The following is a 25,351-nucleotide window of genomic DNA, read 5'->3' on the forward strand; positions in this document are numbered from 1 at the left end:
GTAAGGCCACACTAGGAAAATTTGCAAAGGCTGTGCACTGAGGTATCTTATCAAACTGACTTGCCGCAGGTGAATTAGACCTATTATTTCCAGACCAAACCGGAGAGTGTTAAGCGTTTTACTCTTATTCACTCTGGCCACTCTTCTTTGTTCCTTGAAGCATTGCAGGAACCAAACAGAGTGATGGGGGGGGATGAATGACAGCATGTGTTGGGATTTCTCTTTGTAGCCTAACATGCATATAAGCTGCTGCATAAACTGGCAACCCTCTGTTTCATCTGGCAGCCTGCTCTCTTTCTTGCCCCCTGTCTGATCGCTGTCCAGCAGGGCATGATGTTGGCCTGGATTCTGGACTCAGGACTCAGATTCATTGCACTCGGCCGCAGACGGAACTGGGCGTCGCTCTGTGGCGCAGTAGGAGAGGCGAGGTGGCCGGAGCGTGGTTAAAAAAGCTGCATGAACTCCTGAACAGTAGCTTGTTCAAAAGTATGGATTGTAGCTTTTGATGCTGGCATCAGTCATGCAGTGTCTGTGTTCACTCGGCTGACGTGTGATTGGTAGGAATCTAAAGTGTGTTTTCAGATGCTTGGCTTAACATCAAGTCAGAGCGTGTCTGTGAAAAACAGTGGAAAGGATATCAGAAACTTTTCCATGTATGCAAGTCCAGGATTATTGTGTATTTATTTCTGTTTCTCTACCTACATGTGTAAGGATGCAAACTAACAACAATTTTATTATCAGTTATATTTCTGTTCTCCACAAGGTCCATTAATTATGTCTCATGCTTCATCAGCAGATGGAGTTTGCCCAGTTGTCATGGAATTGTAATTATTAAAATGTTCTTCTTCCACTTTATGGACTTCTTGTCCATGTTGGATTACATACTGAGGTTCAAAGTTGAATCTGTGGCAACTGGCCAGAGCCAAAGGTAACGTCTTGACTCTTAAAATTGATGGTTCATTTTCTGTTATTCAACTAATCAGCACTACGTGTGTGAGCATGTGTTAAATTCAAATGTGAGGCAGCTGTGGCCATCTGGAGACTTTATAAACTTCCAAAGTACCAAGAGGTCTCACATCCTCTATCTGATGCCCCTCCTCTCATGCACCCTCCCACCCACCTCTACACACAACTACACACAAACCACGGACTCCTCTGACTTTGCCCAATCCACAACTCTCTCTCATACAGCCAATCACCATATCTGTCTCGACTTAATCCGCTCTCAACTTGTAAACGCAGTCCATACAGTGCAGTTTATGACTGGCCTCCATCAACCTTTGTAACTCCTGAGACAGAGGGATCTTTGTGAGTGGGTGTATGTGTGTGATAGAGAGAGAGAGAAGGAGAGGGAGAGAGAGAAAGGGAAGGAGAGAGAGAGAGAGAGAGAGAGAGAGAGAGAGAGAGAGAGAGAGATACTTTGAATTGTCTGCTTTGGAAGATAATAACAGACCATCTTCAGCCAAGATCTGAAGAAACACGAGCTTGTGTTGGCAGAGGTGATCGCATTGGAGCGCTGGTTTGAGGAGAGACAGCGGGTTCTTAAAGAGTTTAACATAAGGGCTTTTCGGCGTGTGGGTAAACCCTCTGTACTCAGTGTGGGGAGTGTCAGAGGGCATTATGGGAAGAGGGTGCATGGGGTCTGGGTCTCAGATGTGGGCTGTGCGGTCTCCTGGGCTTTTCCGGTTCAAAGATGTAGATGGGAGCCTCTCCTCTCCTGGAGAGCTTCTGTGCTGCAGACACAGAAGTTCAGACAAACCACTGGGGTAGATTGGTGTACTGTGTGTGTGTGTGGTGATCTACACATCTAAGTAACTGTTTTCATGATTAAAGATGTGACTGTATGTAGAAACCAGTGGGTGTTTTAGACTTTCAGAGTGAAAAGGAGGTTATTTATGGTCCTGACCTCTTCCTTGGTTAGGCTCAGGACTTGATTTTAGAGTTAGTGTTTGATTTTTATTTAATGTTTACAGCAAGTGAACAAGTATGCATTAGTTGAGTATATGACCAATCTGCTTTTTTGAGTTAACATAACAAGGAGGTTTATCAACTGGGGGATATGGTATAGAACACTAGAAAAGGGTAGTAATTGGACGTTGAAGTCAACTAATCCATACTCTACATGAACAATGGATTGAATTATAAATGCAGAGGTTGCTACTTGTAACAAAGTCAGTGGGAATTATCAAAATATTTGCAATTCCTCTCAGCTGTACATGCCATTTTATTGTGTTTTAACTTAATATTTTGTTTTTTATGGCCTGCACCTTGACTGTTTTGGTTCCCATCAGCAGTCAGCTTTTTACACCAAAAATGCTCTAAAAACCAACCATATGCAACGTGCTTAGCACCAAAAGCAAACTAAGTTAGGGACCAACTGGTTGGTATCAGTTAAGATAAACTGGTGGAGACCAAAAACAACCTAAAAGAAATGTGAATATTCAGCTTACATTATTCAAACAGCAATAAACATAACTTGTTGCAGCTGGTTGTGTAAATAGGCAGCTGCCAGCAAGAAGACCAGAGCATCTTGTGAACTTAACTACTGACAATATTACACTGTGTAAGAGAAAACATCAGTTTTGGAGCTGTTATTCTATTTTTTTTTTGGCATTCACTCAAGGGCACACTAAAGTGTCTGCATCAATCACAGGACAGAACAATCTACTTAGGACACATGGTTGCTTTTACCGCCTATTTTTTCATCACTCATTGAAATCATGAGAAAGTTGATAAATGGAGTAATCTCCCTGAACTTTGTGCACCCAGCAAAACTTCATACTCCCTTAGATCTCCTGGTTCAGTTTGTATGCCCTGGTTGTTTTCACAGTAAACGCAGTACGTCTGTCTCCTCTTTGTGTTGTGTCCATGCATAATCAACTCCATACCAACCCATATGGAGCCCTCATAAATCTTCAATGGAATGCCCCAAGTTTATGAAGACAACAAAACAGAACATCGAAAACCAACTACGCATATCGACTTCAACTGCCCAGGTCGCAAAATTATAATGGAGAGATGCTGAAATGTTACATTGCTCTTAGCTGTTCTTGCAGAGCAAGTAACATATGCCCTAGATTAGGCAGCTAAGTCAACTCGCTCACAGTGTTACCCAAATGAAAATGAAAGAAATATGAAGTTGCAGCCATCTTATAAATTTCACATGAAACACTACCTCCACAAAAGACATTTGCCACCAGGCTCACATAGAGGACAGTTATGGTTAAGAAGAGGTTCTTCGTCTGAGCATGACCCAATCTTGTTGTACATTGTATGTGACAATAAGGTAGATTAAAAACTGAGCCTAACTGATTATACAAGCCTCCACATCTAGTTGCTCCAGTGACATTAGCTCACCTTAGCTACCTAGCAGTGGTAGATGAGGCGACAGGGAGAGTTGCATTCATTGAAAAGCCAGACATAGAGAGTAGAAAGTCTGAAATGGAAGAAAATAGAGCAGAGCATTTTCCTTTTTGCATATTCCAGCACTCATGATACTCAGCATGTCTTAACTTGTGAAGACAGGCCAAAGTTTTGAAGAATTCCCTCATTTACTTGGCCGAAAGTACATTGAATCTGGTTTAACCTTGGCAACAGAAGAAGGGAAAAAAACAACTGTAGGTCAGACATGTGTGCTTCTGTGTCAGGCTGCTGCCCATTTACTTCCTGTTGACCTCTGGGTGGTGCCCTGCAAAGGTCAAGTTGCGGGCAACGCCCTCGTTCTTCCATGCCAAGGGATTGGACCGCCCCTAAAACCACCAACCACTAAGAGGGAGAAACAGACCTAGTTATTATAAACACAATCATGCTTATTATCATGCCACTGTGATTCTCGTCCTGTCGTGTTCAAAGGCTTACATTTGTTTTATCAAAGTACCTCTCTGTGTGTCATTCCCAGATCTCTCTCCATTTCTCTTTTTGAATTTCTGTTGAGTGCAACTCTTTCATTTTTTCCCTGACCTTGTGCAAATCACCACCTGCCCATGCAGTTGGTTGGGCGACCCAGCATGCAAAGCAGCCAGGCCGGTTCCAGCTTCAGGATCAATGGTGGTGTGATGATGGTGGACGAGTAGCCCTCCTCAGAGGTGATGAGGCATGACAGATGTGATAGTCATGTAAAGCACAGAGTGGCAAAAGAAAGAGGTGTCCCTAAACAAAGTGGAGCAAGGCTGAGTGTGTCACTCTGGTCCCTGATCCACAGAGGCGGTCCTGTGAGACAACATGGAATTAAGCTGTCAAGCCACTGCTGGCTGTACACAACTGTCAGGCTTGAAGGAGATAAACAATGTTTAGGTGGGAGAGTGCACGCATGTGGCCAGAATAGCGGTTTGTGAGGTTTTGTTACTCAAGGGTCATTCGAGACCAGTCAGAGTATTTTTCTGAATGAGCTGTGACATGTTGTTTTTGGACCGAGCTCTGTAAAGCAATATAACAAGATTTTTCACTCTTTATCTCAAACTATTTAGATTGTTCTCCAGGTTTTTGTGACTGATTCACCCTACTCTTCTTATTCTCTCCTTTGCACATTTTAATACTATTATGTATGAGCTGTGTTCTCTGGCCTCTTCGTGTACCTTGACATTTACGTATGCATGAGAAGACCCACTCCAGTCAATGCCGAATGACATTCTCTTTCAGCTTTGCTGGTGAAGTCAGAGCCCATCAGCTGGAACACACTCCAGGGCGAGGGAGTAAATCAAATAGTCAGAGAACAGTAATGAAATACCATAGAGCCTTATGTTCTTCTATGAATTCTATTAACTCTCAAACAAACAATTGTTTTCATTATCAAAACTCAATTCAATTCACAGAGAATGGTATTTTAAAGGTGGTTTTAAGGCCCAAGGGAAGAAAATGGCTGATGCGTGAAAACATTACACAAAATATAACTTTCTGCCACAGAGCTGGATTTATACACTGACATGAAATCAAAGCAGAGTGTTATCAGCGCTGGGCGTGTTGATAAAAGGAAGTGCTGCTGTCCTTTTCCCACATAGTGCTCACTGGCCGGTGTATTGTTTCTGCATTTCAAGGAGAACAGGAAAAAAACTATTAAGACTTTGGTTTTATTTGTTTTGGCACAAGCCCAAAACCGTTCTGGTTTCCTGTCTCCGTATTTCTCTTTTTGAACATACTATTAATAAAGCATTTGACATAGTATGATTAAGGTAAATTAGCTGTTATTCTTTCTTTGATTCAAACATGTAACATGTTCCAAACACCTTGCCAGTGATTGGTTGGGTGTTTTTGCAAAAATCTCCACAAGCTGAGTTTCAAAGCAACCATGTATTTTTGTGGTGTCACATGCAATTCTGAGTTTTGAGAAGCGTAACCAAGAACATAACGGGAGGATATTGAATTGCTACTGTGTGAGACATGACCTGTCCGGCGAACCTAGTTCTTTTTATACTGCAGTTATGTTTGGGCCAGGGCCACTAAAGTCTGTGCTCTACTGTGGTAGAGTAATGGCAACCACTTTAAATAAATGGAGAGTAATTTCGCTGCTGAACCCCGGGGTCTGGTTAGTGTCCAGCTGCAGCAGTTTGTGGCCAAAGAGGCAAATTGTCGCCTTTCCTCTTTGCAGGAAACGCCCACCTACAGCACTGATTTGACAAGGCCAAGCAAGTGGACATGGCTAAGTGGACAGAGCAAACATTTGGACAAGTGAAGGGAGCAGACGTAGCTAAGTGGACAGCAAACAAAGGAACAAAGCCAGGAGTGGGCAGAGCTAAGAAGCCGTGACAGGGATCAGAGAGCACAGAAGAGAGGTTGGACAACATGTTTCAGTGTTTGAAAGGAAATGGAAATAAACGTCCATTAAGTCGAGCTGCGATACCCCAACGATAGATAACTGAGCTTTAACAGTTCATAGACCCTACTTTTACAAATGTACAGGAACATCTCAGACGACCGTTTTCACAAACAACCATTGTCTCTTAAGCTGTGGAGCCAGTGATATCCCATTGCAATACAAAGTCCTTTGAAAGAGGATTGAACTGAAAAGGGGTGAAACCCAAGTCGCCAAGAGGCCCTGATTTAGTTGTCTGTCCTGCATCGAAGGTGAATACAGCTCCCTGAGGTGAACACAAAAAGGGTTGGGTCTGCAGCAGCCTACGTGGCACCAGCCCACTACCAACGCCAGCAGAGGGGTGGTCACACTCGGCCGATGCCATGAAACAGAATCTGCTGGCCCTCAAAAGATCCTCCGTAATGGATCCCCTTCTCATGGAGGCCAGTGGGATGCCCCCTGTCTTTTACCAGAGCCATCTGGTTCCCAGTACTGCTGCTCTTCCCACAGCCACACAAACCACAGTGAAAAAGGATCGCTTTCACAATCAAGATCAAGAACTAGAGACGTGGCTGGTTAAAAGGGGTCTGAATGTTGAGCACTGTGGTCCCCTCTGCAGCAGCCTATTGTGCTGTTGTTATTGTGTCCTTAGAAGTGCACTCTGTTGCGGTTTATCTGACAACCTTTTGTGATTTGATACAATGGAAATGTGTTCTCTGTTCCTCCTCTTACTAGGTCGCTCAAGTAAGATAATTAAAAAAAAATGATTTAAACACTTAAGTTAATAATGTGTTACAAATTAAAATAAACATGCACTTTGGTGATAATGATCATGGATTGTTCTAAAGCCAACAACAGACATGAACAATAGTGAGAGATTAAGGCAATGGAGATTTTCTCTGAAATGTACATGGATTTAAAGTGTAAAAAAATTCAAACATGCCAAGGAATGCTGAGGGAACAGACCAATGCCTCCATCTGTAGTTTACAAAGATAGACAAAACAAATGTGTTTGATGTGTTTGCCACTCTCTCCAAACGAGCATGCTGGGGATTCATTGGATGCAGATGGGAGCGTGTTTATGTTCCACACATTGGGTCTGTTCATCCACCACAGCAAACAAGAAGTAAAAGTTAATTAAACCTCACCATTCTATATACATCTATTATTGGTCTTTGGATGGCTACTCCTTACGTCCAAAGAGTGAATGAAATCCACCATCCACCACTGCTGCTTTAGTTGCATTTAACGAGAACACTTGGCTCTAAGTCTCACTCAGACATTTGATCAACTTAAGCCTGTTTTCCAGTAACCATGTTGTTTCATTTTTGAAAAGGAGCTGTTTTTTTTTCTTCAGATTTTGATTGTAGCTCCTTTCTTTCTTTTATTCTAACCACACGGTCCAAAACCACAATAATCACATGTGATACAGTGAAACGTGACAAGATTGCACAGGTGAGATATAAACATCAAGGGATTATAAACTCTCTAAACACACAAAGAGAGAAAATCGAAAATCAAAATCGTTTTCAACATATTCCCTGAAACAATTCCTTCCAAAACAGAAGGCAAACAAAGGCGTGCTGTGTAATGAGAAAGTTTGATATTGTTTGAAAGGTTTTCTGCAACACCTGCACCCTCATCAGTAACTAAAGCCAAGAATCGCACTTGAACATGAACATGGGAATGTGCAGTCAACTGAAGTTCATAACATCAAAACTGAACAAAAACATATATTTGTTTTGCTGCTTTACACAACGGCTCCAGCTTCTCATCATCATTCAAAATCAAGGCATCATTCTGCTTTAATGATGGTGTCTGTTAAGAATAAACAGGCAAAGATGCTGAGCTTTTTATCCAGGGCATCTGTGTTTTTCTGCATTAGCATAGCAGGTTGCATCGTTCCTTCCACTCGACCCAAGACCTTTATTTATCATCTTCCCTGGACCCTATAATCTCACAAGACCTCTGAGAGAGAAAGAAGAGGCCGAAGAGGTGGTGTGTGTGTTCATATGTGTGTGCGTGTGGGGGGTGGGGGTACTGACAGAGCTTCAGCCCAAACCAAACCACATATAATTTACATTCCTCAGATACCAGCTAACCTGAGCACAAACAGGACGATCGAAAACAGGTGTGTTCAGCAACTTCTTTTATGGTTCACCTTTCTTTAACGTGCTACAGTATGTAGCCTGGCTTTTTCTGGTTGCAGCTTAAAGTGGCTCAACGTACAGGGCAAAGAGCCTACATGTGGGTCTCAGGCGCATCACAGTGTGTGAACCGAAATATTTTCATTGGAGCAACATGAAAAGTGGAAATCATCCTACGAGAGAGCGAACAGGAGGCAAGCAGAAGCCATGCTGGCCTGCATGGCTTACATAACGTTACCACAAATTGATTACTGCCTTTGAGTGGCTGGCCCATTGTGAGGAGAGGAGTTAGGGTATTGACAGACATCTACACTCAAACACACACACAGTGGGTGATATCTAAAGCACAGCGATGAGTGGGTGAGAATGGCATCACCACAATGACCCTAACCCTACCACAGAGGGAACAAAGGAGCCTGTGTGCATGTTAATACGTGTGTGCGAGTGTGTGTTCCCTTCTCATTGGATTCATCTTAAAATACTGCGGCTGTTCTACTGATGAAAATTGCTCCCTTTCATTCGTGCATCTGGGGAGAAGTATGGGTATGAGGGGGGGAGAAGGAGATAAAAAAAAAGAAGAGCTGGAATGATGTGGGTAGGAGTGCAGATTAATGCATGTTTTGTCACAGCATATGTTTATCAAAGCATCTGACAGTGCAAGTTGACAGAGATATCATTTTACCATCCATTTACAGGCAAAACAAAAAAAGAAGAGCGAGTAAGCTTAAAACACCCCCATGCAAGCGCGCACAGTCATTAGCAACTGTGAGCCATCATGACTTGTATCACAAGCCAGAGATCCTTTGGTTATCAAAGGCTACATGTGATGAGGAACCCATATGGGGATGTGTTATTTTCTTCACAGCAGACACGCATTAGCAGGACATATTTTCTCTCTCTTAAGGCCTGCGTTGGTTGTTTGTTTTCTTGTAAAGGGCCACAACACGCAGCTGTGCCACAGAGCTCCTCTGGAATGAGATTTGTACCTTTCAAACTCAGACCCCATGGCGTTTGGGACGCTAACTCTGTGTTTGCTGTTAATTTTACAAGCCTGGGCTTTGTCGGCCTTGTCTATAACACAAGGAAATGTGAAATAAACCCAGTGTTCACTTCATTGGTGCTATGCACAAGGAGAAAATTAGGGCTTGGGTTAACAATCTACGGGATCATAAAAACAGTCTTTGTCCCACCCTGACTCACTCTGTGTTTTCCTCTCTTCTCTTTTTTCTGCTTAATTCTGCTTCCTCTGCCATTGCTCTGTCCTTTACAACCCTTCAGTCTCAATGTTGCGCTCTAATTTGCAGTTTGGTTTAATTTAGGATGAATCGATCCCATGCACACACCTTTTGAAAGCTCTAAACTAAACACCCTCAGCCCATCTTGACTTCTCTATCTCTGCTCCCTCCCACCCTCACCCTGCTTTCTTCTGGCTGTGCAAGTCTTGTTTACTCTGGTGTCAGAGTTGGTTTAGAGAAGGTTCAGTGGCATGTGTTGAGCATGCGGGAGATTTCCCTTTCTATTTGCTTAACCCTGTAACCTCTGTCTTCTTATTGTATTGAGAGGTGTGTGGTTGTGCGAATGTGTGTGAGAAAATATGGAAAACAAGTAAAGTATTAGAAGGTGAAGAAGCTTTTAATCATGTTTGGAAATATGGTCTCTTTTTGGCAGATGTTGATTATAACTTGAAGAAACAGTAAAGAGGTGCCAGAGGGAGGTAATTGAACACGACACTTCATCCGCCCTCATGTCAGGCTGGCTGGCGGGCCCCTGATGTCGACATTTTGCCAGCGGATTTTTTCGTCAGGGTTTCAGCGAGTCCCTGACTGTCCTTTACGTCATTGTCAGAGTCCGCAGCCCATCAGTCACTCCCTGAACCTCCGCCAAGCAAAACTCAAAATCGTCCCACCTCGTTCCATCCTTGTCCACTCACAGAGCCAAAACTACCCTTGGTCCATCTGTGCTGTGTCAGATATCATCCCGGCTATTACAGGAAATCCTGTAAAGGTGGATGTTTTATCTGTAGTTTTGCTGACTGATTTTTCTAAATTACTTGAGACATAACAGTTAAATTAAGGGGCCAGAGAGCAGCTTGTGGCAAAATACCTTTTATGCTTTCCATTTTTGCGACAAGCAACATCAAACAGAACTTTTTGGCAGCAAGTTTAGTCCACCACTGGCTCCAGCAGATTAGACTGTTTCCATTACGGAGCTAAATAATAGGGGCTGCACTAGAACGAGATGGGGCCATGTTTTATAGGTGCTACACAGCAACTTTGGCAGGGAGTCCAGTGGGTCTGTGGCTACTGTGGTAGTGAACTCAGGAGGTGGTGCAGTGGAGGATTTTTGCAGGAAGAATGGTGGTGATGGAGGCTATTTTTGGATTGAATGAGGTCTTGGTTTATGGGCTGGTTATCTGGGGCTACAACCAATGACAAAAGCATGAAATGAAAAGAAGGCCTGTAAAATCCCATTGAGAAGCCATTGTCTGCAGATTTAACTAGTTAGAGGCATCTGTTCTCATCACTTAGGAGGCTTTTTTTTCTGCACTTTCATTGACCCTCTCGCATGAGGACACTTAAAAAAAAAAAAAAAAAACGCTTACAGGACAAGATCAGAGAGGCAAAGAGACGAGGTGTGGTCCATTAACTGCTGAGAACCCCCTCCCCTCCCTGAGAAATCACTGACATCTCCTCAGCAACATCTGACTTCATTAAAAGAGACTCACTGAGGCTATCTGTGAAACCTGGATAATAAATGTGAAGCAGGCTTCCTACGAACCTCTGAAGTCTGATGTGGTTTTGATGTGGAAATAGATGCTATTGGGGGAAAAAGGGAACCAGACTTGTGTTGCAGCCAGCTGTGTCCCCCCAGAAAAGAAATCCGTAACCCACTACATCTGGCCTGGTTTGGCCTGTCCTTGGCCTCTGTTCTTACTACACTGACATTAATGAGCCCCACAACAGTAATGGCTACCAGGACACAGTGGGGGAGAAACATATTGTGATAGACTGTGTATTAATAGTCATTTCTGTCATCTTTGTTTGTTGACATTGGACGGTTTCTTGGTTTCTTGTAGTTAATGTGCATCCTCCGGTTTTGGGTGGTGTTTGTGTCTGCATAAATGATGTTTTTTTCTTATGCATAATACTGTACATGCATGTTTCTATCTGTGACTCATTCAGTATAATTTCATTATAGTGGAAATATTGCTCATGTACTATGCCAGTTTTGCTGTCCCCAGAGTTTGAAGCATATAATAAAGATGGAAGGAAGCTCTTTATGTCAGCCCTCTGTGAGGAAGCAGTCGTCTGTAATTATCGCTGCTTTTCATCCTTCGTAGCAAACACAACAAATAAGTGCTTTTGTGTGACCTGGCAACGCGTTTCAGAGAAACCATTTGTTTGTGAGCTTGTTTGTTTGTGTTCTTGAGATCACATGACCAAAGCCCCATACTCTTCTCTCTCTCTCTCCCCCCCCTCTTTTCTCAGTGCATTTGAAGTTGCAATGTGGAAGTCATTAGCCACAAATCCCAACAAATATAATAACAGGGCGATTAGCTCTCTCTTTCTCAACGATGCTCTGCTGTTTTTCTTTTTTCTTTCTCTCTCTCTCTCTCTCTCGTTGCCTTGGTGGTGCAGTATTCTGTGAGTGCAGGGCTTGGTCAAGGGCGAGTCTTCCTCTTCCCTTTCCCGGACTTTTTCTATTTGTAGATCTGCATGTATTTTATAGGAGGCTTTTTTTCCCCCTTCTCTCCTTCTTTCATGCGGTGGTGGTTCTGTTTCCCATCACAGCCTATGATGAAACCACAAGAAAGCCCAGACCCATGTGACGAGAGCGCAACAGTTGCTTGGTGACAAGGAAAGAGCTCTGAGGTGGGGGCTGGGCGTGTTCGGAGGGGAGTAAGCCCGAAGTGGTGATGGCCCAATCAGCAGATGCGTTCTTCATTTCCTCCAGGACAAGGATAAAATACTCATATTCACACTGCTCCAACATTAAATTGGCCTTTTCTCTTTAGCTTGATAGATGTGTGGCCATCCACAAGGCTTTTAAATGGACCATTCATCTTTACGATGGCCTCACTTATCTCTGAGTCCTTGCAGATCTGCTACTTCCCATTCTCGCCACAAGCAAATGGTGCCTTGAAACCACATGGAACACCCCCCCATCTCACTCCCGGTGGCAAAACGCTGCCATATTTACCATCTCGTCCTGGAAAGCTAACTTGGCCACAGCAGGGAGGAATGATTGCCAGCAGCAGCTCGTTCCAAGCGGACCATGTGCAGACAAGCTCTCCTTCATCCTGAAACTCCAGAGTAAAGTTTCTGAAAGAGGAAAGGAGAAGAGAGGAGACATTTACAAAGTCATTTGGCTCTTTCTTTTTGATACAGTGTGTTGAGCAGCGCTGCACGCAGCCAAGTTCAGTCATTTTAATACCCACTCTTTTCAAGGAGAAGATATTTGAAGGACGTGAGCTCATTTGGGATGCAGTCGGCTGCCCTGTCCCTGCCTGATGTTATCCTCTCTGACTGGGGCAGTAACAGTCATGATTGCTTTTGGGGAGCAGTGACTCATGATTGTACTTGTTCCGCTGCCAAACTCTCAATAGCAGTGTTTCCTTCTCTTTATTTCTGTTGTGCCATGGCTGCTGGCATTTAGATAAATGTAAATGCAATGAAAATTCATCATCTGGTCTTGTCTTCCCAAAGTTTATATCATAGTGCACAATATGTATCCAAATATCCTCGTTCTAGACCTATACAAGGACATCTAACCTTAATGTTGCTGTCAGAACACCCCTTTATCTACATAGTTAAACACTATTCTACGATGACCACCTGCATGCAACAATTGAGACCTTTCAAATGTGCATTATTTAACACACCTTCCCTGTCCTCTGGGTGTCAACTGGACCATAACTTGTTCCCTCCACCCCCCTCATCACTCATATAAAGGTAGCAAGAGCATGACCCCTGTTGTAACACCATTAATCTGTTTTTCTAATTTTATGGAGTCGTGTTCTGCCTCAGCCACTCTCAAGTGGATTAACAATGTGGTGTTGATATCCTTGCATACTGAGGGAGTATTAATTTGCTAAGACAGAAGGGAGTGATTTACAGACAATAGTGCCATCATAATTGCAGGGACCTGACACCCTGCAGCTCCTTGCTCCTGTCAGCCAGAAGATGGATGACTGATAAACTTGACTGAACAACACAACCGAAACATCTTTAATTAAAAGCAACTTTGGCTGACACACTGAGAACAGACCGGGCCTCCGATTTACTCTAAAATTAAGTGTTAGCAGTACTTTTGTGGTGGATGCAAGAGGCTGGAATGCCTGTTTGCGTGCAAGATAACTGTTGTAAATATTGCAAAGCATGTTAGACAGTATGGGAAGCTAATTACTAAACACATGAATGTTTCACTCTAGGCCCTACAATTCTACATTTACTTACTTTCTAAGAATCTTCTAGTGTAATCAGCCAATGAATATAAAAAAAACAACAACTTCTTTCAACTCCCATTATTAATGCTACCTGTCTCCTCTAGTCCTGTAAAACGGTATCCAGAGGCAGCCATCTAAGGACAGACCCAGTAACAGACTACAAATGTTGCATTGCAAGGCCGTGAGGCTAAGCGATCCCCAGTGAACTGTTTGTCTGTATGAGTTGAAAGGGGAGAACCGCAAAGGCAAAAGCAGCAGAAGAGAAAAGAGTAAAAGATGGCGAAAGAGGAGAACAGACGATAAGATACAACAGAGAGAGAGAGAGAGAGAGGAAGTTGGGAAACCTTGGACTCAAAGGAGAATGAGAAAGAGCCTTGGAGCACAGCTGGCTCACCGAGGGGTATAATGACTGTCATATTGCAATGCATTAGCTCATGCCTAGCCCAGACAGCTTGACTTGATGAAAGGGGCCGGTCATTGGCTAACCACGTACATAGCAACAAGACCCCATGGATACGAGCCAAACAACCGAGTATTGTTTTTTTTTATTATTAATGTTTGATTGACAGGCATGATGTGAAATTGATGTGCTCTAGCTTGACAGTTTGAAAAGTAAATAAGTTAACACCAGAAAGTGTGATTTGTCCATATTTTAAAAATGGGAAGTACATATACTGTATGTACATAACTTCAAACTGTTGCCCTTGTAGCATTACTTGCATATACTCTTTGCAAGTTAATGTCATATCTAGGCAGTGAATAACCTTTTTTATCCCCACAGTCATAGCATTAATAAGCACCTGCAGCACTAGTTATCACAACACACACATAATAAATTCATATTTTCCTTTGTAATGCAATCAGAAGAGGAATTTAGTTGTAGCTGTTAAAACTCTTTTGACGGGAGGCCCCCCGAGGCTGAGAACGATGAGCGGCGATGGCTCATCACACTCCCATCAGCCATTGTTTATTTGAATTCCCTCTTTCGGGGAAGAAAAGCCTTCCACCAGCCATTGTTTTGCCTTGGGAACCCAGCTCTCTCTCTTTCTCACTCCCTCTCTCCGACTTGGCCATATGGTTGTCATACACTTCCTGGAAATTTAAGCCATGTTTGCTTTTGTTGTATATCAGTGGGGCACTTTTTTTTTTTCCATGGTCCTGCGTAGACATTAATTGAAACAATACCGTGATTGATCTTGCTTTAACACGTTTGGCCAGAGCTGAAATGAATTGAGCCTGGGCAAAGAATACAATTATTCCAAACTTATCGTCTATGATCATTCCAAACACATTAAAACATTTTAATCGCACGCGAGTACTTCACTGATTCCAGATTCTCAATAAAGCAGGTCACATATGTGGCTGCCTATTACATGCCTCTTTAAAAGCTCTTGCCAAGCATTTGATTTCCATCTTTTGGGCGTCTAATCACTTATTGCAGACGCTCCATTCACTTTCTCCATCTCATATCTCTCTTTTTTAGAGTGTTACACTGCCAACGGAGAGGACTACAGGGGCTTCCAGAACCAAACCAGCCTGCATGGTGGTAAACCTTGCCTCTTCTGGAATGAGACCTTCCAGCACCCTTACAACACCCTCAAATACCCCAATGGAGAGGGTGGCTTGGGCAGGCACAACTACTGCAGGTGAGTCCCTTTTCTTGATCTGGAAGTTTACTGATAATATAACCTGTGGAGGGTTTTCTTGTTAAAAAAGATGATACAAGAATTTAACAAACCAACTCTCAAGACTTCGACTTCCCTGAGTTTTAATTTAAAATCATAGGTTGTCAAGTGTCATTAGCAATTATAGCAGTCTATAGGTGGCATGTTAAATCAAGGGCAGGTGGACTTTTTATGGTCATATTAAATCATTTGATATGTAAGCATGACATAGAATCTCAAAAGGTTAAACCATGCAGTATTTCACATGAAAATATACATCATATATAAATATCATACACTGCAGAAAACAACTCACATCAGATTACTTTTCCTTGAAGGTCACACTTATCTCAAAGTTACATGTAGAAATTTAAACATGTTTTGGATGTATTATTAATTGATTTAGAGTGTGCTGGTATGATTCCTGAAAGCAAATGAGACTCCTGAAACACACAACAACTGTTGCCTCTTTGTTTTTATTGTATAGCAATATCAGTTTGTGCTGGAAATCAATAAAATCCTAAACAGTGGCTCACAGTGTAGGTTGCCAATCATTTTTTTTGTAGTATTTGACTCTCTTAATAATTTAAAACAAGGTCATTGGTGTTTTGCAGAGACATTCGTCCCTTGAATATTGTATTGGCAGTACCCAAAGAGAAGGTTTAGCTCTGTCATCACAAGGATGCAAACACACTTGAGTAGTTTGTGTAAGCAAATCTCTATCCCTCATCCCTAGAATGTGAAGGGACATGGTGGCTTTCAGTGTCTAGAAAACCCTTTCTATCCGTCAGTCACACTCCTAGTATGACTGTCAGCATTGTATGCTTGACTTTCAAACTTGTGTATTTTCAGAGAGCTACACTCTTTCGTGAGCCAGTTCAAATTCAGCGAGACGACCAGAACAGTGGCTTGGCCCAGATCGCCAAGCCATAAGAAACAGAACACCCCCTCCTCCTTTGCCCAAAGCCTCTGAAACATTTCTCGAAGTCATGGTTGTAAACTCATAACGCAGCAATGCTTTAAAGTGGCACAGGACAGATTTGTTTTTACTTGAACTGGATGGGAATTTGGAAGATTTATGATAAGGGTACGTGCAGAGGATCGAGGAAGGCTTTCCCTGCACATTAGGAGTGCATTATGCCCAACAAGCGATATAAAAAGGACATCTTCATTGTTTGGATTTAGCTGGTTCTTGGCCACAAGTGCTGTTAGCAGCTTTTCCAACTCACTGACAGCTTACAGCTTTGTTTCTTCCTGACAGAGGGATTTCTTTCACTTAGGACTGTAGCTACAACTAGTCTCAGTCTCTCTCAGACACCCTTCTTGTAAAGAGTGACCCATCAGCAGTGCTATGGTGGGAAACGAAGTGGCTAGTTCATTGTGAAAAGATGAGGGATGGTATTTATGGCATGTCTGCATAGGGTCAAGTATTTGTACATGCGTCCACCCTAGTGTGTGTGCATGTTGTGTGCATATGCTGTGAACATGTACGTGCCCACGGAGGAGTGGGTTGAGAAAGAGTGTAATGTTTGATCACAGAAAGTTGGCTCGTGAGATGTCTTGGACATTGTTGTTCAATTTGGATTGCAAATGTGCGTATTTACATGAAGTGCAGCTTGCAATTCAAATTTGGTTTCCGCATATTTCTTTAACCTCCTCCAACCTTCAAACTCTTTTTCATCTCCTTTCCCTGGCTCTTTCATCTGACATTTTTGTGTACGTTTTTGGATAGATCTCCACAATAGGGGAGAGGTAGCACAATGAAAGCCAGAAGAAACCGTGAAAAAAGGAGATCCAGGGTAGTATTTGCATGTCTGACCTCGAGGCCAATTGTGGTTTTATGGGATGAGAGCTGAGGCCAGGGCACAGGTGGATAATACAAAACTTGGAATCACTGCATGTCTTAACTTTAACACATGGCTCTAAGCCCGTATCAGATGTTGAGAAGCAGAGAAGTAGGGGATTACAAGCTCACTACTTGTCCCATCACTGGCGTTCTCCTGGTGGTGATTTAGTTGAGAGGGCACCACACTGGTGCTGAAGAAAGAGCCCTAACAGCCCCCACATTTCATCTTTATAGCCTGCTATAAAATACCCCAGTGAAAACAGGGAGAAATTGGGCAGAAGGGAAATGTCACATTGTTCCCCTGCAAAAAAATGGAGCACAAAACCTCAGGAAAAGGACAACAGCTCTCATGTTTAAGCAGAGACTCATTTCAGCAGTGAATATCATATTACTGATAATCGACAGTTCAACTCAGAAATCATTTCATATCATAAAGAAGAAGTAAATGATCTGCTTTTATGTGCAGTGTTGAGTTTGGATGTTTCTTTGCAGTGCAGTCATTCTACAATTTTATACTTGAACACTACTTTTTTACTTCTTAAGTACTTCTTTGACCTTTTCGGAATACTTCATGACATTCATAAGAACATTGCACAAATCGAAGTCCTGATTTATATTTAGTTTATTGTTCCTTCCAATCTACTGCTCCTACAGACTCCATTCCCGAGTGCATTAGTAAAAGAGTGTGAAGTGCATGACGGTTCAGTGGGTGGTTGAATAGCTTTGCCAGCCATATCCTGGCTATTTATATGCAGGTGTGTGTGTTCTGTACAATTTATGAGTGTCCACTATGGCTTATAATGCTTTTCCCTTACATAGATGAGATAATGGAAATGCCAGAGTGAATAGTGTTCCCCAAGTTGATTGTAATTGAATCTCCATGATGTCAGGTGCAAATCTGAGGTCAGGCAAACTGCCGCCAAGTTGTCCGCCATTTGTATGACTACATTACAGTCCCAGTGCGCTGCTTAGTTAAATTGAAGTTAATAGAAGTGTCCCATGAGAAGATGTACTGTGTGGCACTAAAGCATCAGCTATCAACATTATAGTAATCTCAGAATCAGAGTGGGAACCAATTTCATGCAATAAAAAGTTCAGCATAGACATGTGTACATTAGTCTTTGAAAGGTTGCCTCACCCAAATTGCAAATATTTTCAGACTTGTTTTTTAGTTATGCAGACAGCTTTATTTGCCATGGTTTTGAGTTATCACTTGTGAGATTTCTGCCTCCAACTAATAGAGTTGCGAAGGGAGGGACGTTAATTTTTGATCGTTTTTTTTCTCATTTTTTGTCACTGAGCACAGACATATGAGAGTTTCTCATAGGTTTACGCTATGACCACCAGTTTGAATTATTTTTACTTTGTCTCTGAGATATTATGTTTTTTTCTATCGGTTTGTTGTGGCCGACAGCTGAAAGTATTATAATACCCAAGAGCCTCAGCTGCTTTTGCTATGAAGAAGAAGCCAGTCAGAGGCGTGGATCTGCTGCAAATTCAAAATGCTTTGATGTTTGTGAACAAAACAGGACGCCATTGTTGCTGAATTAATCCCAAACTGACTCCAAATCCAAAAGTAAATTGATTTAAGCTGCAGATTCAATTGTCAGCTTTCTCAACAGCATAATCTTTCATCCACCGTCAGCGGACCATGTCACAGAATTTTAACCTCTGGATTGGATGTTTCTTGCTAAAAATGCACCTTGGGAGTTGTAGTTAATTTCTGCTTCTGTTTTTGTGTACACGAGCTTGTACTTAAAGTAAATGTTTTTTACCAGGTATTACAACACAGTAGTTGTATTTTGTACTGATGATTCAATCAGGAGAATTTCATGCCAACTCAAGCCATTGTAGCATCGTCTATGGGAAAACTGATTGTGGTGCTCAACAAAATCAATTACCATCATCATGACCTCTTTCCATAAACAGTGTCTTGTTTACTGTGGATAAAACCTCAGGCCTCAATTTCAACAGTTTTCAATATCCTTCACTTTCTGTTGAAAAAAAAGTTTCAAAGAAAATTGTAGACAGTCAGGTCTGTAGATTATCCAAAGTAACAGGGTTGTTTTTCTGGAAAGACACAGCTGCTGTTGGATAATTTCTCAATGCTATGAGAAAATAGTGAAGGAAGAGGTGTGTTTACCAGACATACTTGACACACTAACATCACATCTTCATATTTAGCGTGAGTAGACCATGAGAGACCAGACAGTAGACTATACATATCAGTCCACAACCAACAAGCCCTCTTCTTCAATACGTGCATTCATCCGGCTCTGCAGCAGGCAGCAGTTTGCATACTAAATCATTCAAGTCAATTAAAGAGTCTTCTCTCAGGCAGTAAATTGCCAGACTCTGATCTGCTGTTGACCTCAAATCCCGATCCAGACAAGCCTCTCACCACCACTTTCCAATCAGCATTTCTCCTCTCTCCAATTCTGAAAAATGTTTTACTAAACAGAATCTTACTTAGTTTAGTTTAACTCATGAAAAACACCTCAAAGCGTGTTATTTCCCGCATTTGCACATGTAGTTTAATGTAAATGATTTTAAATTTTTATAGATAGTTTCACAGTGCCAGGCATTTTAAAGATGGTCATAAATTTTCTGAATAAGGTATCTGGAAAAAGGTTATTAAAGGAAACTTTTTGAACAGCAGCCAGCCTAGAACAGCTGTTTTTCTCTGTGTTCAGATGTAAGACACTGTTGCTTTGAAATGCAGGACCTGTGAGGAAAAACGCAATGTGGCTATAATTGGCTCTGTACCGTGTGTGGCACACTCTGAGTAAAATGAGTCAATCAACATAATTGTTCCAATTAAGTGTCCAGACATCTTCTGTGATCTACCTCTGGGTATGGGAGTGTTGCAACAAGCTCCTGCACTAAGAGCAAGGCGAGCCATCTCTGACTAACATATCATATGTGTGGGATTATAAAACATACATACCATAACATACACACACACACTGGCAGCAACTTTTATCAGAGTCTCCACAAGGACCTAAGTCTTTCTCTGTGCTGCCGGGTTAAATAAATGGATTTCCATCCATCGGTCTGCTCTTATCTGTACTTTGGCACCTCGACTAATCTGAGACTGTCTGCTTTCCAACTTCTGTTCCAACCTCCCTCCCCCCCACACACACACACGGTGGCACCTCTAGGCAGAATTGATTATGTTTCTCTGTCATGTGGCCTGTTCACCTTAGCCCCGTGGATGATGTTCCCATGCTTCTGCTAAAAGGGTGTGTGCAGGTGTGTGTGTGTGTGTGTGTGTGTGTGTGTGTGTGTGTAAAAGAGAAAGATAAAACACTATTCGGGGACCCTGGAGTTTTGAAAGAGAGCTTGGGGGGACACACCACATCATTTACTGATCATAGATGCCGGTGGGTCAGACATAGGATGGGTGGTCTACTGAGAATGTTTTTTTAATACTGATGGTTATAATTTATGTCTTCCTCCTTAGGGGGTGATTAGGAAAGTGCAGTAAATTACATAAGTGGCTATAGATGAGCTCTTAGGAGTCTTATTTCAAATAGGGCTATTACCCGTTGACAGGCATGAAAAAGAAAAAGAGAGAGAGAAATAGACAGAGGGTATATAATACAATGTTATGATGGTTGGACCCGGTTTTTGCTCTTTTCATTTCAGCAGTATAGCCTTGGGCTAAACAAACAGGTGTCTGCCTCTAATCTGGGTGGAGCAACAAACAGATCTGAGCTCATGATACGGTGTCGAAATTTACTGGAAAATAATGCTGGTCTCCTGTGAACATGGAAAAATTTCAGACTGAGAGAAGTGGATTTTTTTCTCTTCTTTGCAGAATGGTAAAATAAATAAATAAAATATGATTAGATTAACTCTTCCCTCACATAGTCCTGTTGCACAGAGGCTGCAACAAAGAGAGCGATAACTGTTTATCATATATTCAGAGTGAAAAGCTTTTAGGCACTTAAACTTGAGTTCAACCCAAAAAAGTCTTAACAACGACATCTTTGTCAATACCTCATTTTGAGTGTGAAAAGAGAGGAGGAAACTCTGGATAGTGTTTTTGATAGGAAAAGAAAAGAAATGGAAACGCCCTTCACAACTTTGCTCACAAAAGGCGAAACAGGATAGTGCAGCGCCCCAGGGCTTTTTCAAGATGCTACAATGACGTGTGTCAAAAGAGAAGAGAAAAGGTCTCCGGCAATTACAGTCAGGTCTGAAAAAGAAAATAGCAATGTCATTTTAGAAGACCTTTTTAGCCGACAGGATGTGTTCAGTTCACAATAATCCAGATGCAGAGCTCATAGAGCTGAAACAGCACTAAGATGAGCCTCAACCACATACTAGCTGCTTGATTTCATTGATCAACAAGTTGCCATTAGGGTCATGATTTACAAAGTTGCATGATAAACCTGGAGATATGAATCCAGCACAAAGCTTTTAGCTATTTCTATCTTCAGTGCCACTCTTCATTGCTTTTGTAAGTGAAACTGAAAAGCAAAAGCACAGAGGGGCCTGTCAGCCTTATTATGATGGGTTAAAAGTGCCTTGATGAAGTTCAAAAGAGGCCGCAGCCACAGACAAAAGCTTTGACCCATCCTTTTTTTCTGGTCTGAGTCTGGCCCCTGAACAAAGAGCTTCCAACCACCTCCACCCATCAAAGACCCATTGGTCTGGCCCTTGACTGACATGCATGGTCAGGCCTTCAGGGCACAGAGAAAAGGAGGCCAAAACAACAAGGGCCAAAGGGTGCTACTGGGGGATGATTGACAAAACTAAGAAAATCTCCCTCTGAAAAATTATTGGGTATTCAGCCCTCTGCAGTGCCATTTTCAGTTGATGTTCAGTTGTTGTTTCGCCCTCATATCTCTGCCATCACCCCTATCCCTTTCCCATTTATCTTTTTCTACGTTCTCACTCTTCCTGGCACATTTCTTCTTCCAATCTAAAGCTGACAAATGTAAAAATTCAGTTTGTTTGTGAAAATGATGTGCATCCATCATCCATCATGTATTTTTTTTTGCTCTCTAGTTTATAATCACAAACAGGGCTGTGACTAATGATTATTTTCATTATCAATGAATCTCTTGATTATTTTCTTGATTTGATTTAAGACGTCAGACAATAGTGGAAAACACCATAATCTCCCTCAACATATGATTATGTCTTCACAAGTCTTGTTTGACCAACATTTCAACACCCATAGAGGTTCACTTTACCATTATCATCATTATCATCATCATCATCATCATCATCATCATCATCATCATCATCCTCATCATCATCATCAAATTCTCCACTTTGTAATGCAGGAAGCAGCAAATGTTTTGTATGTCTGCTAAATATCAACGTAGTGTGAAAATATCAACATAAATACTGGCTAACACCTGTATTATGTGATTGGTTAGAATGAAATTCAAGATGAACGATCACAGAGTCTGCATAACTTGTTTGGCTTCAAAATCCATGCAGGTGTTTTTTGGTTTTAAGTTTTCAAATACCTCAATTTTTGGGGTCAGAAACAGAAAACTCTACTTTTAACAGGAAGCCAAAAAGGATTAAAAAAAGACACATCATCAGATTCAACCAGCGTACTGTGGATGTGAACTTTTTTTTTTTTTAACCTTCTATGTCCTCAGGAATCCTGATGGGGACGTGCAGCCGTGGTGCTACATTGCAGATCATGAAGACGGGATCTATTGGAGATACTGTGACATCCCGACATGCCAGAGTAAGAGATTATTGCCACTCCTTTATGATTCTTTGTGCCTCTTTTTCACTGATCTGCCCTTCCATGCCCTCTGGGCCATATCATGGACACAAGGACCAGCCATTTCCATTGCTGTATTCATCTGCTAGTCTGCTATGGATAGCTTTTATAGGCTGTATGGCTTGTACACAGCTATTATCACCTAAAATATGCCTCTAATTGCCTCCCGTCACCCCTCCTCCTGCCATGCCCGGGCCTGCCCTTACTTTAATGCGAGTTGTCAATCATTGCTGCTGTGTGTATGTGTGTCTGTGCGTTTTTCTGTGTGTGTTCATCAGTTTCCCCTTTGGCTTTGTAGCTTGTTTTGACACGTTTTGTTTTTTGTTTTTTTTTTGTTTTAATGTGAGTGATTATGTGCATCTACCTGTTACGTGATGTATTTATATGATTTGTTCACATGTGTGTGATGAACTGTTTGGGTTGGGAGATTCTGCACTCCTGTGTGTCTTCTCTAGTGCTTTGGCACACATTTACAAAGCGCTGCCTGTCTTTAATCCCATTACTTTCATTCCCTCCACCTTTTTAATCGCCATTGTTGAAAACAGACTTAAGTGGATCAACCGACACTGTTCTTGATGCCAACGATCAGGAATTCCTGCAGAGGAGGTTCAGATATAGCAATTTGCTGCAAGCATGTGCAGTTGTTTTTAAGTAAAGTCACACATGCTTATATTTCTAAGGTTATCAGATAGTTTTACCTTTTTACTTAATGTTACTTACACATTTTCAATTTATTCTTTTCTTTGCAAGTCAGTTTTAGGTAAGTGTTGGTTACTGAACACAGTCTGTAAGATAAAGGTTTCTGCTGCAATTTAGCCAAGCAGAACTCAAATATTCTGTTCAACTAAAATAAATATTACATTTACATCATGAATTACATTTCTTGCCATGTTTCTCTGAGGTTAAACATTCCTCCTCTATCAATATTCTATTCTATTTCCTTTCCAAACATTTATCTACTTCTTTTACCTGTGTTATCTTTCTGTCTGAACCTTACATTCCTTAATATTTTAGGAATTCAGTTGTAATACCTTTGCCACAACAGACCTTACCTAAGAGCTTAAAAGCCAACATGCAGCATGTTTTTAACTTGAGGTAATCTGTCAAATAGTGGCGGGGCAAAGCTGCAACTAGGTACCAGCAGGCCTCGAGAACCCCTCTAGTCATCCCAGCATTATCCTGTCTGAGTAGCATGCTTGACTAAAGCCTGCTGTTTGAATAGCTCAGGACCTATTAACCCATCTAATAAGGCCTGTTGGCTACATGTCCCTTGTGTTTTCATTTATTTGTCCATAGTGTGTTTATGTGTATAGAAGCTTGTGTGTATATCCCATTAGACTTTTTATTGACCTATTTCAGACAAGTGTCCATTTAGCTCAATTTTTCTAGGCCGATATCCCAAACCTTTGTGGTTTGGGTAGAAAGAGGGGAGCAGACCACACCATTTCTGTTGAGAGCTGAGCTTGTCCCTTATCTGTGCTGAAATTAGGCCAGCTTTTGTTCCAGATGGGTTTGCCATGTGCTGGTTCAGCCTTGTTTTTGTCATGGATCCAGTACTGTGCAGTGTGTAACCCATCTTTGCGACATGTGGCCCATTTCTAACGGCTGAGAGCTTCGCCCGTATCAAATGCTGTCTTACATGAACCTTCCTTTTTTTTTTTTTTGTTTGGGCATTTAAAGTTATACAGTGTCTTGTAATGTAAGAAAAGGTGATAATGTTTGTGAGCGAGGCATCTAGTGTCATGAAAACATGCCTGTTCAGGGGAGACGTTTCACCCTGCAGGGATACCAGGGGGCTTTCAGACACAAATGCTTTGTCTCATCTATTATGAAACCACAGTCGCCACGTGGTGCCTCACCTTCTGGCAGTGCCTGTTCTCAATCTGCTGCATTTCAAAGCTTCAGCTGCCAAGTGAGAGAATTCTGATGCTCTCTCGGTGTCAGTGCTCTCCGTCTGTGGCTGACAACAAAAGGCTGAAAAACACCGTGGTGTGCCAGTGAAAGGGCAACAGTGGTCTTTGTTTTCATTTTGTCTGGTTTTTGTTTTGTCTGTTCCTTGGTTTTGTCTACTTTTTTGCTTATGTTTGATGTCGCGTGGTTGGTAGTTGGTGGCCACTCGCTGAGGCACCTGGAGCCTGCCAACAGTTGGTCTGTCATCCAGCTGGGTTCCCTGTCATCTAGGGTCATGCCACCCTGGTGAGGATGACACACCCTGCTGGAGCGCACACTGCCTGGCAGGTCACATGAGGCCAGAAACACATAGTCTGACAAGTTGGATTGTAGTGTAGGTCATGACATTTGTTGATCCTAGTAATCCCTCATGGCAGCAGTTATGTGGTAGAATTATCTAAACATTTCAGAAAGGCGTGCTGTCAAAGCACATCGACTACGGCGCAAATGGACATTTCCACGGTGTGTCAGTGTGGGCGCTGGTTTTGTGGCTCTTCTCATTCCCAGGCCGCTAAATGCTCAGCTAAGCATAGCCTTGTGACAAGCGTTGTCATTTATTGAAATCCAGTTCCTGTCTAGCTGCTGAAAACTAACATCAATGGAATTAATTTGAGCTATACTGAAAGAAAAGGTTAAGGAATATGTTTTTATTTATTTATTTACCTCAAGCCTCAGTGCGTAGGGCAGAGAAGGCTTAACACTTTCTGACTGAGCAATGCAGCTTCTAATGGGGTGTGAGGAATTTAGTAGTGAAG

At 42.0% G+C, this 25,351-nt stretch overlaps 1 protein-coding gene across 2 annotated transcripts in view; it reads left to right on the forward strand.

Annotated features, from left to right (window-relative positions):
• kremen1 (kringle containing transmembrane protein 1) overlaps positions 1-25,351 on the forward strand; it is a 51,615-nt gene that overhangs the window by 4,125 nt on the left and 22,139 nt on the right. For both annotated transcript variants that reach the window (XM_019264565.2, XM_019264573.2), the window contains exons 2-3: positions 14,865-15,027; positions 22,516-22,607. In XM_019264565.2, coding sequence (XP_019120110.2) covers positions 14,865-15,027; positions 22,516-22,607 — 255 coding nt within the window. The remainder of the gene's footprint in view (positions 1-14,864; positions 15,028-22,515; positions 22,608-25,351) is intronic.

This window comes from Larimichthys crocea, chromosome III (assembly GCF_000972845.2).
Source record: "Larimichthys crocea isolate SSNF chromosome III, L_crocea_2.0, whole genome shotgun sequence".
Taxonomy (NCBI): domain Eukaryota; kingdom Metazoa; phylum Chordata; class Actinopteri; family Sciaenidae; genus Larimichthys; species Larimichthys crocea.